This window comes from Leopardus geoffroyi, chromosome C1 (genome assembly GCF_018350155.1).
Source record: "Leopardus geoffroyi isolate Oge1 chromosome C1, O.geoffroyi_Oge1_pat1.0, whole genome shotgun sequence".
Taxonomy (NCBI): Eukaryota; Metazoa; Chordata; class Mammalia; order Carnivora; family Felidae; genus Leopardus; species Leopardus geoffroyi.
In genome coordinates, this window is record NC_059328.1 from 55,150,860 (window position 1) to 55,168,603 (window position 17,744).

At 39.2% G+C, this 17,744-nt stretch overlaps 1 protein-coding gene across 36 annotated transcripts in view; it reads left to right on the forward strand.

Annotated features, from left to right (window-relative positions):
• Positions 1-17,744, forward strand: part of SGIP1 (SH3GL interacting endocytic adaptor 1) — a 206,338-nt gene that overhangs the window by 122,292 nt on the left and 66,302 nt on the right. For 24 of the 36 annotated variants that reach the window (XM_045477730.1, XM_045477729.1, XM_045477735.1 and 21 more), the window contains 6 exons: positions 2,417-2,441; positions 3,383-3,434; positions 4,740-4,825; positions 8,119-8,211; positions 11,636-11,710; positions 13,769-14,269. In XM_045477730.1, coding sequence (XP_045333686.1) covers positions 2,417-2,441; positions 3,383-3,434; positions 4,740-4,825; positions 8,119-8,211; positions 11,636-11,710; positions 13,769-14,269 — 832 coding nt within the window. The remainder of the gene's footprint in view (positions 1-2,416; positions 2,442-3,382; positions 3,435-4,739; positions 4,826-8,118; positions 8,212-11,635; positions 11,711-13,768; positions 14,270-17,744) is intronic. The other 12 variants (XM_045477753.1, XM_045477761.1, XM_045477754.1 and 9 more) reach the window with 2 other exon arrangements.

The following is a 17,744-nucleotide window of genomic DNA, read 5'->3' on the forward strand; positions in this document are numbered from 1 at the left end:
CCCTCTGTGAGCACATGCCAATTTGATCAATTGGTTATTATTTGGGGCCAATCCTCTGGCTCAGCTGACAAGCTGGTGGTTCTCTGTTTAAATCACATGGCCGATGATCAAAGATAACACCTCCAGGGACTGCTATTCAGGTGTGGCTGATTCCTACCCAGCAGTTAGATGACATCTGAGATTATGACAAGTTACTCTTTTTTTTTTTAAGGAAAAAGAGGGAATTAACTAATTAAAAATGAAGGTGATTTATTCACAGTCTACATGTAAGGACAATCGTTAAAAAGAGGAAAATGTGGTCACTTGGGAAGGAGAAGAGTTTTTAACGCAATGGGCTTTCTCCTGAATGTGGTTTGTGTGGTTGACATAGCCTTAACCTTGCTCTAGATTGCCATGCTGCAACTTCAAGGCCATCAAAGAGCTGTATGCGGGATCCAGCTGACAATGGGACTTTCTTTTCTGTTGCTGCTGATCATTCGAATATCTGTTCCTTTCTAAATTGATATTATTCTTCCTAATTTCTATACAACAGAGTCTTCTTGCCCATCTCTGCCGTATCTTGCTTGCACTTAACTGGTGATGGTTCACTTATAAGAAGTATTTAATAAAAATGTTAAAGGGGCTTCTTGTTTACTGCCTCTCAACAATGAACGTCTAGTAACGAATTGATACACCGAGAACCAACGAATACAAAAGAAGCTTTGTACCTTGTTTGGTTTCATGAGTATTACATTTTTAATGGAAGAAGTAGGATAGAGAGACCAAAAGGTCCTCAATACAGCCTCAGGAGTCCCCTGTCTCTTGGGTTTCAGGTCTCACAATTCTAGGAGAATTCTGTTCCTTCAATGCCAACCTCGTGATTGACTACTAGGAAGTAGAGCCTGGGTATCTTTACTTCAGACCCATAAAAACCCGACTCTCTGAGGCTCCAAAACCTAGAACAACATTTTAATTCCGTTTAAACAATTTGTTCTCTTATTGTTTTTGTCTACAGAGTCTTATTTTCCAAAAACCAATTTGTATCCAAACTCCCATAATGACTGTAGCTGATTTAAATGACCGTATTTAATTTAAATGTTTATTAATTAAAAAAAAACATTAACTTAATCAGACATATTAACTTAAAATGCTCATTTACTAAAGTAAATAAAGTTAATCTCTATTTCAAAAATCTTTACTAACGATGGAATAGTTCTCTATAATGGCACATACACACAGATTGTATTATTAGGCAAGACAAGCCAGGAAATGCAGAGTGAAAGATTGAGCCATTCGTTAGAAAACATCTAGTAAAATCTTGCTCAGATTGAAACCGCTCCTGTATCATAAATGAGTTCAAAATGAGACAGAAAATTCTGAGAAATCCTTAGGAAAGAAGGTAAGAAGTTTCTTCTGGATCTGTTATAAAGGCCCTACATCTGATCCTGAGTTGTTCATGTTACCATTTGAGAGAAGAGAACGTATCTGTGACCAGCCACCAAACACATGGTCATACCCTTTGGAATACTTTCCTATACTTGCACTTTCCTACCCCCACTGTGTCCCCCTCATTCTCCTAAGGCAGGCCCTTCCAAGCCCATGATACCACCTTTCCAGGGCTCTACTTTTCTGGTAGCACCTCAGGCTAAGAATCTTTCACAGCAGTTTTGAATCAAAACTTTTTATGTAATCAATGTTTCTGTTATAAGTTTCTGCTAGGGTATTATAAAAACTAGACCATACCTTCTCCAATAATTCTTACCAGGGCTGTTTGCATTCCTATTATACCACAATGCCTGGAGCTAAAGGAATGACTTTCAGTTGGTGGATTGGTGGGCCCTATGGCAGACAAGTGAAAGAAATTGAGGTGGGAAGGGCGGTTGAGGAGAATGAAATTCCTTGGCTCCCTGATGAAAACAGCCCATTCAGTGGCAATGCCTCCAAGTTTTCCTTCCCTATAACATTTGCCACTTATATCTTTAAAAATTACATTAGTAAACTAATGACTTTTTACTAACAACTTATGGACCTCCCCCACCTTAATAAAAGCAGACAATACTCCCAATACATTCTATAATTTTCAAACACCAAACATATGTGAAACTTGGATTTATTTGTCTGATAGGCTTCAAGGTTGTTTTTTTAATTGAGCTATTCAATATTTGCTTAATTTACCAAGTCTACCCAGGTAAGGGGTTTTTCTGGTTCAGAAGACTTATGATTTACCCTTCCTTTCTCTCTATAAACCTTGAGTAAAATTAAAAACTGATTTATATGTGTGTGTCTACAATTTCCAACTTGAATGCAATTCTGAGAAAAATTTCATTTTTCCCCATCTGCATTTCTGAATTCAGTTTAATTGCAATGACAGAAATATACATATTGTACATAACATATATGTGGTCTTAAACCTTATAGTGTCTATTTCTAATTCTAGGGTGCAATTAAAAGGAACTTATCCAGTAAGTATATCCTAGCTACCAGAAATAGAGTAAAATTTAAAAGAAGAAATAGTTCCTTGGATCTTGGAGCATAAATATGTATACATTTCAATTATACACTCTTGGGCTTGATTTTTAAGGTTTACAAATGTTTTACTTTTGCAGCAAAGAAATCTTGTAATGATAAAGGGGCCTGGTGGGTCCTGAATAATTAATATTTAAATTCTGAAAATGAATATGGTTTGGGAAAAGCATTGCTACCTTCTTCCGATATTTGTCAACTCTTGCTGTATCATCTGACTTTAGAAATGGATTTAATTAAGTGTGTGTTTGTTGGTGGGGGTGGGGAGAGGAGAGGGACGGAAGGAATCGAAGGCAGATGCAACTTACCCATTCATAATGTTATCTGATATAAAAATTTTAGTCACCCAAAGTGATATGATACAGGTTATAATATATGCAGGGCATGATTTTCCTCTGCGGCATATAGCATATTCTAGGGAATTCTAAATTCAGGGCTGCTAGTTAAAGATACAACATTTTCTTGGCATTTCAAGAAAAGAACAGGCAAAGAATGCTGGATTCCTGTACTATGTACATATGGCCTGGCTTAGTATCCTCTTACGGTAATTGGGAAGCAGGACTGCTCAAGGCGGCAGACATTTGAAGAATGGTAGGCTACTCAGCTAAACTCTGCAGTATACAGCTCTTCTGTTTGACAGCTTATCATGGTAATTCCTTGGTTAATTAGGTTTTGCAAATGCCAGATAAAATGCTACTACATATGTCTGATATGTGGCTGTTGCATTGCCTGGGTAGAGGGTTTGTTTTGCAAAATTTTCATATTGAGTTGCTTATTGGTGGGACGTAAATCTCTAAGTGTTTCCAAACATAGCTCATAAGATGTATAAGAAAGGAATAGTAAAAATATGCCTACCAAGTTTCTTTGTCCTGTACATCAGGTGAAGAAGTGGCAAGACCCAGGCGTTCCACACCAACTCCAGAACTTACAAGGTGAGCATGGAAGACATTAGTTGTGTTTTATATAAGGTATCACACATTGTTAACAATCAAGCAGATCTCCTTTAGGCTCAGCTTTCAACTTGTATTAATAAAGGGCCTGCTTTTATGTGTGAGTCCATAGCATGATTCAAGGGTATTATCGTTTCTCACAAGTGCAGCCTGAGGCAGACACTTACAGAAGAACTGTATAGTCATCCAAAGTGACTATCAGAATGCGCAGACCCCTCACTAATGCAAAAGTGAAAGTCTGTATGAACAGATCTTTTGATGTTTGGAATGCTGATCTGACATATGATTATATCTCCCTATGAAGAAGAGCCTGTTTAGTTGGCTTCAATTTCATGATACATTCCACCTGTCATATACCAAAAGAATCTATTCTGCCTTTTTGTTTTTGGCAAAATGCTGTATTTTGCATTGTCTATTCTTTGAGTTAAGTATTGTACAAATGGGCATTGTTTTCCAAAAAGACTACTATTTCTATTTAAAAGCTGGATTCTTTTCATTTTCCCTCCTCCTGACCCCCTACCCCGTCCCCTCTCACTCCCATTGCACACACAGAACTCATCAGGATCAGTGAGGGAAATAGAGTCTGGGAAGAAATGAAGATTTTGCAGCCTCTTGTTAATAATTATTTTAAGTAATAATTAGGAGAAAGGGTAACAATTTAACGTATTTCCACCCTTCCCCTTGAGTTCTCAATGTCCTTCTTTTTCTGAGATGTGCTCTATTTAAGGTATTAGGAGGTTATAACTAGTCTTTGTGAGTGTTGATTGGAGAGAGAGTATGGAAATTAGAAAATAGTAGACCTAGTTTCTTCTTCAAACACAAACTTCCTGGGTGCCTTTCATTTAACCTACCTATGACTGACTTTCACTAATCACAAACTGCGTTAGCTACAATACAGGGATGTGATGCAGACAAATATAAATGGTATTTGAGATCTGAAGAAACTAAATGCTTTGCAATAAACTGTTATCTCTCGTACTATCTCTTCTAAGTATAGAGAATCTTGATGACTTGAAAGAGTTTCTCAACTTATTTCTAATGGACCATTATGTTGGTCCCTCAATGAGAACTAGGGATCTTATCTCCTACCAATCCTCTCGTCCATAGTACATCTGACATTCTTACATATACTTTCTGGCCCCATGGGAGCTTGCGTACATGCATATGTATGTACCCAAATACGCACACATATATCTGCCTTGCCATGAAAAATATTTGAAAGCTTGTATATATTTTTAGCATTAATATCCCCTTTCTCTATGTTTTGTTTTAATGGGTGTAATTTAGCAAAAAGCCTCCAGATGACACTACGGCCCTTGCTCCCCTCTTTGGTCCTCCATTAGAATCAGCTTTTGATGAACAGAAGACAGAAGGTAGGCAAGACGTGTGTCTCTTAGATTTTTCTTTTCATTGAAGCAACTTCAATGAACTTACCTAGAGGAAAGGCATGTCTTGAGCCATGTGCCATCAGATCCTCATGTGAAAGAGTTCTGATCCAGGTGTGCTATGGGGATAAGAGTTTCATTTGCAAACCTCTAGTATTTTAGGATTTGAAACCTTGCTTCCAGAAATATCAAATAGTTAACAAGTTCACTCCTCAAAAGTGGTCAGTAAGAATTACTGCACATCTATACAAATCACTGGGAATGAGTCAGGGAATAAGTGCCCTGGGGTCCAAAGAGTTATCATTGTGGACCGAGACCTTAAACTCCCTGTCACAGTCACTGTCACTGTGATCTAGCCTCTCTGACCACATTTACTCTCTTCTCCACCTTGTCACTGGAGGTGTCAGTTGGACTGCTCACCAGACTTGTTTGCAGGCTCAAGACCCAGGAATGACCTCGATTCATTGAGCAACTTACAAGCAAAATGTTGTGGAAAAAATTATCAACTCAGCCATTTTTATTGGGTTTACCCATTAAACATTTATTCCTAGAATTAAATATTTAACTCTTTAAAATTAACCATCTTTTTTGGATGGCTATAAATAATGTATACCTTGCTGACGTAAATGAAACTCTTTATTAAAGGGATCTAATCTATTCCTGAAATGTATTTACGTACAATGCATGTATCTCCAGTGCCTGTGTTTGGTAATATGGGATGTTTTTATTAAAAAACATCATTTGATTTAAAAACACTGTTGTATATGTATAATAAAATGTTATTTTTTATACCGTTGGGCAAAGAAATAAAATTTAACTGTTGAGGACAACAGGACTTGAAAGCATAATAAGTAAACTAAACTATAGTAACAAAGAGACTCCAAATTACAGGGAGCTAAACAATATAGAATTTTATTTCTGTCTTATGTTAACAATCTCAAAGTAAACAAGACAGGGATGGTAGGGTGGGTCTGCTGTTCTCAGTACATGGTCTTCATGTCTGGGTCCACGGGAGCTGCTCCAGCTCTCATCATCCCCCAGTGAGAGTAAAGTGGAGAGGGGGCGGGGGACAGGGAGGACCAGTGGAATTCGCTGCCAATCCTCGTGAAAGCAAAATCTAGAAGAGACAGGCATCACTTTAACTAGAGCCAATCAGAAAGAATTTAGTGCCATACGGCCAGCTAGAACTTCTTAACCATAGAAGAAATGGAGAATAGATACTGGAAGACCGCTAGCAGTCAACCACATCAAAATATTTTTCAATGATACAGTTAGGAAAATGTATAAGGAACATCCCTAAATACGCCTTTAGGGATTTAAATGTCTACAACTTAAAATCCCTAAATAAAGGTGGCTTTGTGATGGGTTATCAGTTGTCTTATTAACTCAGCTATGATCACTTTTCCTTTTAATGACATAATTGTATAGTGACTAAAGGTGGGATTTGATTTGTTGCATCTGAATCTACCTATTAAAGGAATCCCCTAACTGTATGGAAACTTGATTTACAAAATAGAAAGCAGTTCTTTTTTTAAAAAAGTTTATTTATTTTGAGAGAGAGAGTGTGGGGAAGGAGTAGAGAGAGAGGGAAAGAGAAAATCCCAAGCAGACTCTGTGCTGTCAGTGCAGAGCCCAGCATGGAGCTTGATCTCATGAACCGTGAGATCATGACCCGAGCTGAAATCAAGAGTCTGATGCTGAACTGACTGAGCCTCCCAGGCGCCCCTAGAAAACAGTTCTTTGAAAATTGAGGTGGTGTCCCCCATCACATCCATGGGGAAAAAATGCTACTCCACATCTTTGGGGAATGCTTGCTTTCATATTAAAGCAAAATATAACCAAGACCATCTTTGTGTTTGTGGTGGAGAGGAGAGACACACCTGACCTTGTCCATGAGCCTGGCTTGCTTTTTCTTGAGGTGGCTTCACCCCCCAAAGTTCTATAAAATTCCAGCATTTGCCCACGCACACTTGCTCTTCCAATATTTGCACTTAACCTTTCATATCTATGCACTCTCACTGCATTTCATTGATTCTTCCGTCACTAACTTATAAGGCCTGGGGGCAAAATTTGTATTTTGGAGTCATGTATGCATGCCCAGGATCAGATCTCAGCCCCTCTCAGCTACCAATAGGTAGCTCTTGGGCACATTATTTAATCCCTTTAGTCTTTACTTCTTCTACTGAAAATGGCACTAATCAACCACAGGCTGGTGTTGTAAGGATTAGAATATTTAATAATATTCTGGCCTTGGGATAAGTGTGCTACATGCATTTTGTGTACGTTTTATTTGTATGTATTATCTCTTGTGATCCTTTTAGTAACTCTTGGATTGCTCTTACTATCTCTACACAGAAGGAAGGGAAGCTCAGAGGTGAAATGACTGGCCCACGTTCCTACAGTCTTAGAGGCTAGATTCAAATTCATAGCCCACTAACCACCCAGCCTGTGTTTTACCACATAATGAATTACAAGCAGTACTTCCATAGATCCTGGCAAATGATATGTATGGAGAAAACCTAGTTGTTTACATCGTTACCATAGCAATAAAAAAAAATCAAAACAAGAAGATAGAAGAAATGGAAGCTACGTTAGGTTCAGTGTCATTAGGCCCAATACCTAATTTCCCTAGTTTACTTTAGGTGTTGAAGCCCCTCTTTATTTTGTTGGTTCTCTTAAGATATTTACCAAACATTTTTAGGGTAATTTCATTTCTCTTTAGGATGCCGTAAAAGGTTTATTTAAAGACCCTGTACTATCCTTTAAAGATATGAACCACTCTACAGAACCCAGGCATTTTCATTTTTGAAGCATATTCATACCAAACTTTAAATAAACCAACTTGAAATGAACATGCATGGATGGGATTAATGCCTGGATCTTCAAATGTGTGCCCAAAACACAGCCAGTACATGTACTAACATTCAGAATGTCCTTAAGTGACCAACCAGGAAGAAAATGCAGATACTGTATTTTGAAAGATTTTATTTAGCTATGTGTGCACACACAGACACCCTCACCATCACCACACTCAGACCCAGACACACACACACACAGACACACACACACACACACACACACACACACACACACCACTGCCATTTCCATTCTTTGCTTGAAAAGAATGAGAACCAGCACACTTCTAAATTACTTTGCTAGGACTAAGACAAGAGGGAGATAATTTTGTGAAGCTTATCTTTAAACTGACATTTTAAGTTCTAAAATCCAGGAATGTTTCTTTTTTGGACTCACCCTGGGAAATTTTCTTTTTATGTTTCCAGTTCTTTTAGATCAGCCTGAGATATGGGGTTCAGGCCAACCAATTAATCCAAGCATCGAGTCGCCAAAGTTAACAAGGCCTTTTCCCACTGGAAGTAAGTTGTGTCTGCTCTGTCTGGAAAAATAAGTGACTCATTTTACTGTCTGCATAGTGAAATTAAGCAACTCTTAGAAAGTACATAAGCAACACTTGGATTGTATAATATTAAGAAAAGATGTTATTCTTTTTTTAAGTTTATTTTGAGAGAGAGAGAATGAGTTGGGGAGGGGGGGAGCGGGGAAGAATCCCAAGCAGGCTCCATGCTCAGTGCAAACTGACATGGGGCTCAATTCCACGACTTCGAGATCATGACCTGAGCCAATATCAAGAGTCAGATGCTTAACTGAGCCACCCAGGCGCCCTAGAAAAGAGGTTATTCTAATAGGCTTTAGAGGTAAAGGGGTCTAGGGCAGTTTGTCAAGGCAGGAATAATATAATAAAATTATTAACTTTGAATCACAGCCTCTTCTGACATCCTATAGGCTTGTTCATTCATTCATTCACCATGCATACAGAAGAGAGAGAAGCAAGTAAGCTAGAGAATCTACCATGCTCCAGGTACTGGACTATCACACAACACAGAAGTGAACAAGTCAGATGGTCTCTGCTAGTCCTACAGGACAAGGAGGATGCATAGAACAGAAAGGACACATTGAGAAGAAAGAGGGATAGTGGAGAGCAAGAGAAATGATGCTATTTGGTGGGAAGCTGAGATAGGAGGTCAGGGCAAACTTGTCGTAAAGCAGGGCCATCAGCGATGCTATCTCAGCACGCCCCCTACCCCCCACCCTCTCCTGAAGATGCTGATAGCCCTTCACCTGTGGTGGGTTGAGCTATTTGGCCTGAATGGATTGTTCATTCGGTCAAGCCACCCACTTGATGGATTTCTTGAGTTCTCATTTCAGTAAACTTCCCATAGCATATGTGCTTGTGGAAAGTACTCCTTAAAATGACTGTAGGAAGAAAATTGGGTCTCAGAAAAAGATGTTTGGTGGTGAGATGGGATGCAGAGAATATTTTTCCTTTGTGGGAAATTAATACTATATATACACACCAATTAATACTTTACCAGTTCAGCCTTCCCAGGGCTCTGCATTATGGGTCTTAAAAATAATCGTAGGAATTAACCGAGGAGATTCCTGATCAAAGTCCCAGAGGTTGTTTACTGGGATTAGTGCTATGAAACCAGGTGATCCAGTCCTTCCAAAGGTATTTCCCTCATAAAACAGGATAGGAAAAACAGCATCACCAATAACTATTTTAAACGTCTAAACTTTCAAAGATGTGTTTTTGAGAGAATTTGAACCCCAGTGGTGTGATTTTGAATGTTTCTCTCTGCTACTGGGAAACAAAGCCAGTGAAAAAGCTCTAACTTCCTTGAAAAGCTTTCTTTAGAAACTGAGCCATCCAGATTATTCCTAGAAAACCTTTCCTAGATGCCAAGAAAGTCCATAAATGAAATGTTTATGTAGATAATGTATTGATTTTAAGACCAACTATTGACATTTTAGAGTTTTATGAGTTTTATGTGCTGTGGTTACACTTAGCACAGCAAAGGCTATTGTATAATCGAGATGTATTGCATAAGTTTGCTCATTTCATGGTTGCAGCATAAATTTGCTATTTTACATTATTAGACTCTTATGGTATTTTGTGTATTTTTATTGATGATGATCTCAATTTTTGCGGAGAACCTTAATCAAAAACAGAGCCCCTGATTGACTCTCAGCTTCTGTAGAAAAACACGATCCGTTTGAGGTGTAGTTTTCAGAAGCTCATAACTAAGATTAGGAACCAGGTATTTCTGGGCTTTAGGATGGTAGCTGTCAGCCATGCCTGGTGTATAGAAAGATGGGATGCTTTCTGAAATTAAATGAAGTCAAGTGAGGGTGGAGTGACACAGAGGGGCTCTTTTTAATGCAGGCAGGGAGAGGATACTGTAAGAGCTCTCCAGCCAGGGCCCAGCTGACCCACTCTGCTTTTAGGTTATGAAAGATTGGGCCACATTCAGATTCACTGGTTTATGAGATTAGTGTGAACTCATTGAATCTACTAAATGTAGCAGGTGACAGGAAACCATACATTTAAAGAAAGAATAAGGAGCTCCTGGGTGGCTCAGTCGCTTGAGCGTCAGACTTTGACTCAGGTCGTGATTTCAGGACTTGTGAGTTCGGGTATGCTTTTTCAGCATCAAAGCTGTCAGCGATTCTCTGTAACCCATCCTCCCCCTACCCCCCCCCCCGCCCCCGATCTTTGCCCCTCCCCTGCTTGCATTCTCTTTCTTCCAAAAATAAACAAACATTTTTTAAAAAGAAAGAAAGAATAAGACAAAAAAATGTACCTGTTGAAATAGTAATCCCTAACTTTGCCCGCAAAATGACAAGTCTAGTTCAGAAGGTTGAATCTCTGGGTTGGGGCAGTAATACAATACTTTTTCTATCTGAAGGGTTTTGTTTAGCCATAATTTTTACCAAGGGAATCTACGTATTCTTCCTTGCTCCAAATCATATTGCTTCAGACATTCAAAAATATACTAAAATTTAAGATGTGTGACTTTTTTTTGAGGGGAGAGAGGGGCAGAGGAAGAGGGAGAAGAGAGAGAATGTTAAACAGTAGAGTCTGGGGGCGCCTGGGTGGCTCAGTCGGTTAAGCGTCCGACTTCAGCTCAGGTCACGATCTCGCTGTCCGTGGGTTCGAGCCCCGCGTCGGGCTCTGGGCTGATGGCTCAGAGCCTGGAGCCTGCTTCCGATTCTGTGTCTCCCTCTCTCTCTGCCCCTCCCCCATTCATGCTCTGTCTCTCTCTGTCTCAAAAATAAATAAACGTTAAAAAAATAAAAATAAAAATAAAAATAAAAAATAAATAAACAGTAGAGTCTGATCTCACAACTGTGAGATCATGACCTGAGCCAAAATCAAGAGTTGGGCACTTAACCAACTGAGCCACCGAGGCGCCCCTAAGATATATGACTTTGAGAAATCTTTCCAGACTCAACCTAGGCAATACTATCTTGACTACATTAAAAACCCCCTCATCTGAGCTTCCACCAAGATAATTCTCATTTCCTTGACCACCCCTGGATTGTAATCATCTGTTAACATGATATTCATCCATTCATTCATAAATTCCTTGAGGACAGAGGCTTCTTTTATTTAGCCCTTTGCCCCTAGTTCCTAGTATAGGATATAGAACTTTGTTGGTGCGTGAAGTTCCTCCAAGAAAGGAATGAATAAATAAAATGAAGACATTATCATTATCTGACATTCTTTTGACAAATTCTTATTAGCATAAAATGGAAGAATATGAAGGGGTCCTGCTTCAGTTTCTTAGCTCTGAACTTAGAAATCTGTAGACCATTAATGGTGGTAACATTTCCAACAGCAAGAATGTGAATGAAAGTGCACATCCTGCTGACCTGCAGAATACTGTGTAATTTAGGGAGAAAATCATCAATAACGCCTGACTTCCTGTGTCTTTGCAGCACCTCCACCACTGCCTCCCAAAAATGTACCGGCCACCCCGCCCCGAACAGGTTCCCCGCTAACAGTTGCACCAGGTGAGCTTCCGTTTTTCCTGTTCTGGGGTGATACTGGCACCAGAGGTGGCCCCGGACCTCAACATGGATGTGTCAGAAGCTGTAGACACAAAGCGTGAAAATGTTCGCATTCAGTGTTCCTTCCATTCCCACTTACTTAAAGTATCACTCTCAGGTTTCACAAAACGGTTCTCTTTCTCAACTGATTTTCCCTCTGTGTCATTTTGTTGAATGAGAGCCACGTTTACGTGTGAAGTGAAAGAAAACAATCTCAATAGCAAACGTCCTTGTTTAATTGGCATTTCACTTCATTGGATCTCATTTTAATGATTTACAGATTCAAAATCTCAAGGCACAATTCTCATTGTCCCAAGAACTGATCATTTTTTTCCTAGAATTAAAACTACAAATTAAAACTATGTCTAGTCTACAAAGACATAGGATGGCTCCCAGGATGTGCAGCATATGGGTAAGCTTGGGAGGTGGGGAATTTTTTTCCCAGTAATCCATATTATCCCATGGCAAAGAGATGTGTAAGGATAATGAAATATGGCAAGGAATTGCCACATGCCTTTAGACAGATATTTCTAAGGCACATTTTACCTTCTATTAAAATCAATACTACTTATAATCCATTATTGGACTAGCAAGTCCAAAGCAGTCATTGCTATTTTATGTGTCTGGACCCTTAGAATATGGTTTTTATCACCTTTGGAATTCTATTGAAGTTTCATCCTTCGCTATATATGCAGCCTGGTGAGCTTGAGAGCTACAGAGTAGGTATTCATCAATAAGACCAAGTGCAAGGCATAGTCATTTTTGAAATTTATACTGATTAAAATCCAACAAAAAGTCATCCAGAGTATCATAGGTAAGGGTGTTTCCAAGTTCAAATCATTTTGATTCCTTGTATTACCATAAATATATTAGAGGCAAATAACTCTACCAGCGACAAAATTATAAATATTGTGGGATATGCAAACTGCTACCCCATTTATCTGTGGCCTGGGGACCTTGAAGGTTAATTCTTTTCAAACACGAAATATGGAAGTACTAAGCCAGTTCGTAGAGCCAAAGTGTTCTTTAAAGGTTAAGTTGCTTCTGCTCATGCCCCACAATTATTCAGGGAACAGTTTCTAATTTCAATAGTTTTTAAAAAGTGCACTTCCTCACATTGCTGTTTTGACCAAGCATTCCTTGTCAGGCTGCAGAAGATAGTTTTCATTTTTTTTCCTTTTATTACTGGTAAGAATTAAAAAGAATAGCTGATGCTAATGTTTAGGCCAGAGACTTTTCTGGTTCATGTACTTCACAGTTATGCCTACGAAGTTAACAGGTTGAACTTGATGAGAAAAGAAATTATAAAGATGTTTTTGCAATTTTCCTCCCTATTAAATAAGTATATATGTGATAGTTCTACTAAGTAGTAAATGTCTTCTCAATAACCTGTGTGTGTTGTATGTGGGGTGTATATGTGTGTGTTTGTAAATATATATGTGGGGATAGTCCTTTAAATAATCGTAGTACTGTTTCTGGTGTATTTAGCTAATTATGATATTTTTTAAACTAACAGATATTATTAGTTTCACTAAACATTTTAATATGCTCAAGTAGACAGTCTTTGTCAAATATGAAGGTGATTTTCAGCTATCAATTATTTTTCTACTGTGTTGTCTATATTTCAGTAGGCCAGACTTTCAGAAGGGACCTCCCTTTTGGAATGCAGTTTCAGAGGCTGTACTCTGTGAACCTTCTCAAAGTGCAGTCTTTTCAAAATGATCACACTTTGCACTCTTGTGAGCAGCCTTTGAGAGCAGGAGTATGCTCAACGCTTTCAATGGTGGTAAAAATAGCTAACTGGGGTCACCCAGCAAAAAGGGTAAAATAACAACATAAAATGATAATTCTCACATTATGGAGACAGGGAACTCTCTCCTCCCCTTCAGCTCTGGTCTAGTTATTTTTAACCTCACAAGGCAATCTATTTACTATTCTTTGCCTCACCCCTCCCACCCCCACCCCATACAAATAATATTCACAAAGTTAATTAAAGTTAAAAATCAACTACTTTAACCACAGGAAATGACCAGTCAGCCACAGAGGTCAAAATTGAAAAACTACCATCAATCAATGACTTGGACAGCATTTTTGGCCCAGTGTTGTCCCCCAAGTCTGTTGCTGTTAATGCTGAAGAAAAGTGGGTCCATTTTTCTGATACGTCCCCGGAACATGTTACTCCAGAGTTGACTCCAAGGGAAAAGGTGGTGTCCCCACCAGCTGCATCAGACAACCCATCTGACTCCCCAGCTCCAGGCCCCCCGGGCCCTCCGGGCCCCCCAGGCCCCTCAGGACCCCCTGGTCCTCCTCGCAATGTACCATCGCCGCTCAATTTAGAAGAAGTCCAGAAGAAAATCGCTGAGCAGACCTTCATTAAAGATGATTACTTAGAAACAATCTCATCTCCCAAAGATTTTGGGTTGGGACAGAGAGCAACCCCACCTCCCCCACCACCACCCACCTACAGGACTGTGGTTTCATCCCCTGGACCTGGCTCGGGCAGTGGTACGGGGACCACCAGTGGTATGTCTTACTGTTTGAGTGTGCTTCATGTGACCGGGAATGGCCATGGCTGCTGCAGTGTGAGCAACACCCTCCTCCTGCCTGGCAGTTGGCTTTAGAGCTTCAGCCATCCCTCCTTTGGTGTGGGTGTTCTGTGGCCCCATGGCATGTCCTAGTGCATTGAATGCTAACTGTCATAGTACGAGTCTGTGGATGTGTTCTGCCCTGCGCTCCTAGCCCTTAGGAGTGTCCTGCTTTCCACCCTGCAGATAGAAAGTGTATGTTTTGTAAGGGAAGCTGCTGTGCCATCATTTGGGATTCAGGAAAGTTCTAGAAAGACAGATTTCATAGCCAGTGTGTTTCATGTTAAGTGTATAATTTCCTTGTCAGATGCCTGTATGAAGGGTTTCATTTTTTTAGTTTGTTTTGCTTTGTTTTCAGCTTTATTGAGTATAATTGACAAAATTGTAAGATACTTAAAGTGTACAATGTGACTATATATATATATATATATATATATATATATATATAGAAAGGCTTCCTCCCATCAACTTAACTAACACATCACATGTCACATATTTACCTTTTTAGGGGTTAGGTGGGTATACATTAGATCTTCAGACTTTATTCATCTTATAACTGAAAATTTATACTTTTTCCCCCAAGGGTCCTAATTTTGGTAGGTGAATGTATTCTTTCTTCTTCTACTTTTTTTCTTTTTCCCTTCTTTCTTTTTTTGTAGGGGAGAGCCATTAGCAATTAGAGTAATCCTTCTAATTACTTCAGAAAAAAAGAAGTAGGGTTTGAAAAGGAGATTTTAGGGGACAGCAAAAAGAATATACCTTACTGCATCCACAAGTTAATCAAGCTGCCACTGAAGACAAACTATTCTCTGATTTGATTTTGAGAAGCTCATCAGCCTATGAAGTCAACTTTAAGTATCATGACAGGTGATGGAAAAGTCTATCAGAAATGTACACTTGGGACTCTATATGCGAATGTTGATATTGAATCTGATATTTTGGATTTCTTTATTTGAAGCTTCATAGGATGGGAACGCCTGCCATGCAAACCGAAGAAAGATCAAGATTTTCTAATGTATCTTTTTCCATAGTTTTTATTCTACTGGTGCTCACATTTGTCCGGCAAGACCCTTTGGTGCTTCCCTTCTGTGCCTGTGGGTTCAGTTTGGGCACCTTCTCGGGGGTGTGCTTTTTGTTTTACATTTTCTCTAGAAGAGGTGACCAAGTTTATGCTGTTTAGATCTAGTAAGAGACAGGAAGGAGAGGCATTTGTCTCTATTCTAAAAATCAGTAGTCACCGCTGCCTCTTTTCATGGAGTAGTTCAGTGCTTGCTTTATGTGTGAAAATTCCTGTGCTTTAAGCATCCAAGCTGATCAAGGAGAGGGCTGGAGATTCACCTGTACCACACACAGGTAGTACAGGTTTTATATCGATGTTTTATATCATTACGTGTGCCCATGTGCCTTCCTCCAATAAAAAAGGAAAACGATTCGGTACACAAACAAGTTTCAGGAACATTATGTTAAAACAAAATCAGCAGAGTTTTATTTACTATAGGACTTCTGATAGCCTTTATTTTGCCAATAATAACAGCTATAGTTTCTTCTCCTGGGTATCATCTTAATGCTTTATGCACATCATTTCATCCATACAACCCCATGTGATAAATGCTCTTATTTCCCCTATTTTACAGATGGGAAAACTGAGGCTCAGAGATGTCAAGTCGTTTTCCCAGGTTTACACAGCTACAGGTGATAGACTTGGGATATTCAGTCATGCTCAGGTCTGTCTGATTCTGAACCTGTGTTCTTAATCACTGTGCTCTCCGGGCACTCTTTTAGGGTTTAGTTACAAAATATCCCAAATTTACTTGACCACTGACACCCACCTATACTGCACTGTGTCATCAACAAGATTACCAAAAGTTTTCTTCCAAAACCCACTTGTCTGTTCTCCCCTCTACGTTTCCAGATTGTTACAGTACCCGCTTCCATCCTCTGATGCTTTTTTAGACCATTTTTGGGATATAAGCCTCCTTGCTTATCTGTAAAGGTAATAAAGAGACCCTAGGTAAAGCCTTCAGCTCAGATTTCAAACCCAAAGAAGCTGGCTGCCTAATGTCAAAGAGGGGTGTGTTTCCAGGGTCTTCTATGGTACTCTCTTTCCAGGGTGAGGCTCTCAGTCTTCGGAAAAGACTTCTAGAGGAATAACCCCCTCATTCCAGTGGTAGGCCACTGTGCTGTCCTCAAAATGGTCATGTTTAGTTGGGGAAAGGGAGGTCAAGGCAGTTTTGTTGTTCATCTGCTTCTTCCATCCCCTTCCACAAGACTCTGGAAGATGTTTAATTGAATTGACCACTGACCTAATGACTGCAGAAGGGAGCCTTAGCTTTCTTTCTGAAATCTTTGAGAATTTGGTTGTCATCTTTATGTTTAGCTGCCATACCCTTATTTGAAATTATTTTCAGGTGTTACCAGTAAAGACTATTGATTCTTTTTTTAAATGTTTATTTATTTATTTTGAGACAGAGAGAGAGAGAGTCCATGGCGGGGGAGGCAGGGAGAGAATCCCAACCAGGCTCTGTGCTGTTAATGTAGAGCCCGACATGAGGCTCAGATTCACAAACCATGAGTTCATGACCTGAGCCAAAATCAAGAGTCAGACCCTTAACTGACTGAGCCACCCAGGTGCCCCAAAGACTATTGATTCTTAATGATTGAACTGGAAAAAAACTATACTTTGCTGGTATTAAAAGATTGAATTTTTAAGTGGAAGATTGAACTCGATCAATGAAGCTCATAATAAATAAAACTTTGCACCATTATCTCCATAATTAATTCCTAGTTTATTTGCCATGTAATGTTTTATTGATGGAATATACACAGACTAGCAGAAATGTAATTTTACGATGAACACAATGAGAGATGAACACAATGAGAGAGGGCCACATGTTTTAAAGATTAGCAATGCTTCTCAAGACCTCCTTTTTATAATACTTAGCCTGATGAGACTAGCTTTTCCTGTATGTCTCAAACTATATTTAACTGGGTGTCATTATGCTCACTTTTGAAATTTTATTCACTTGGTCACTGACCAAGTTAGACAGTACTCACAGCCTTGTCAATCAGTTGCTTTACCTGATGTTGAAAAACTGTTTGAAGTTAAGAATTTGCTTTAAGAAGTCCAATTTCCTTATGGCAAAGTTATAAATACCTAGTTTGGCCAGAACTTTGCTTTATTGGAATGGAGATGATGATTCTCTTGGCAAAGGCCATTTCTGGTTTCTTGTGGGTTATGTGCCAGGAGATAGGAGGGAGAAAGAGTTTTATTGGCCTGCAGCAAGTTTAGAGACTAGGGAAAGAGAGATGTTAGTAAAGATAGAATGTTCAGTGCAACATTCTCCAACTTGAGAAACGAAGACAATATTAAAAGATGTTTACACACACACACACACACACACACATACACATAA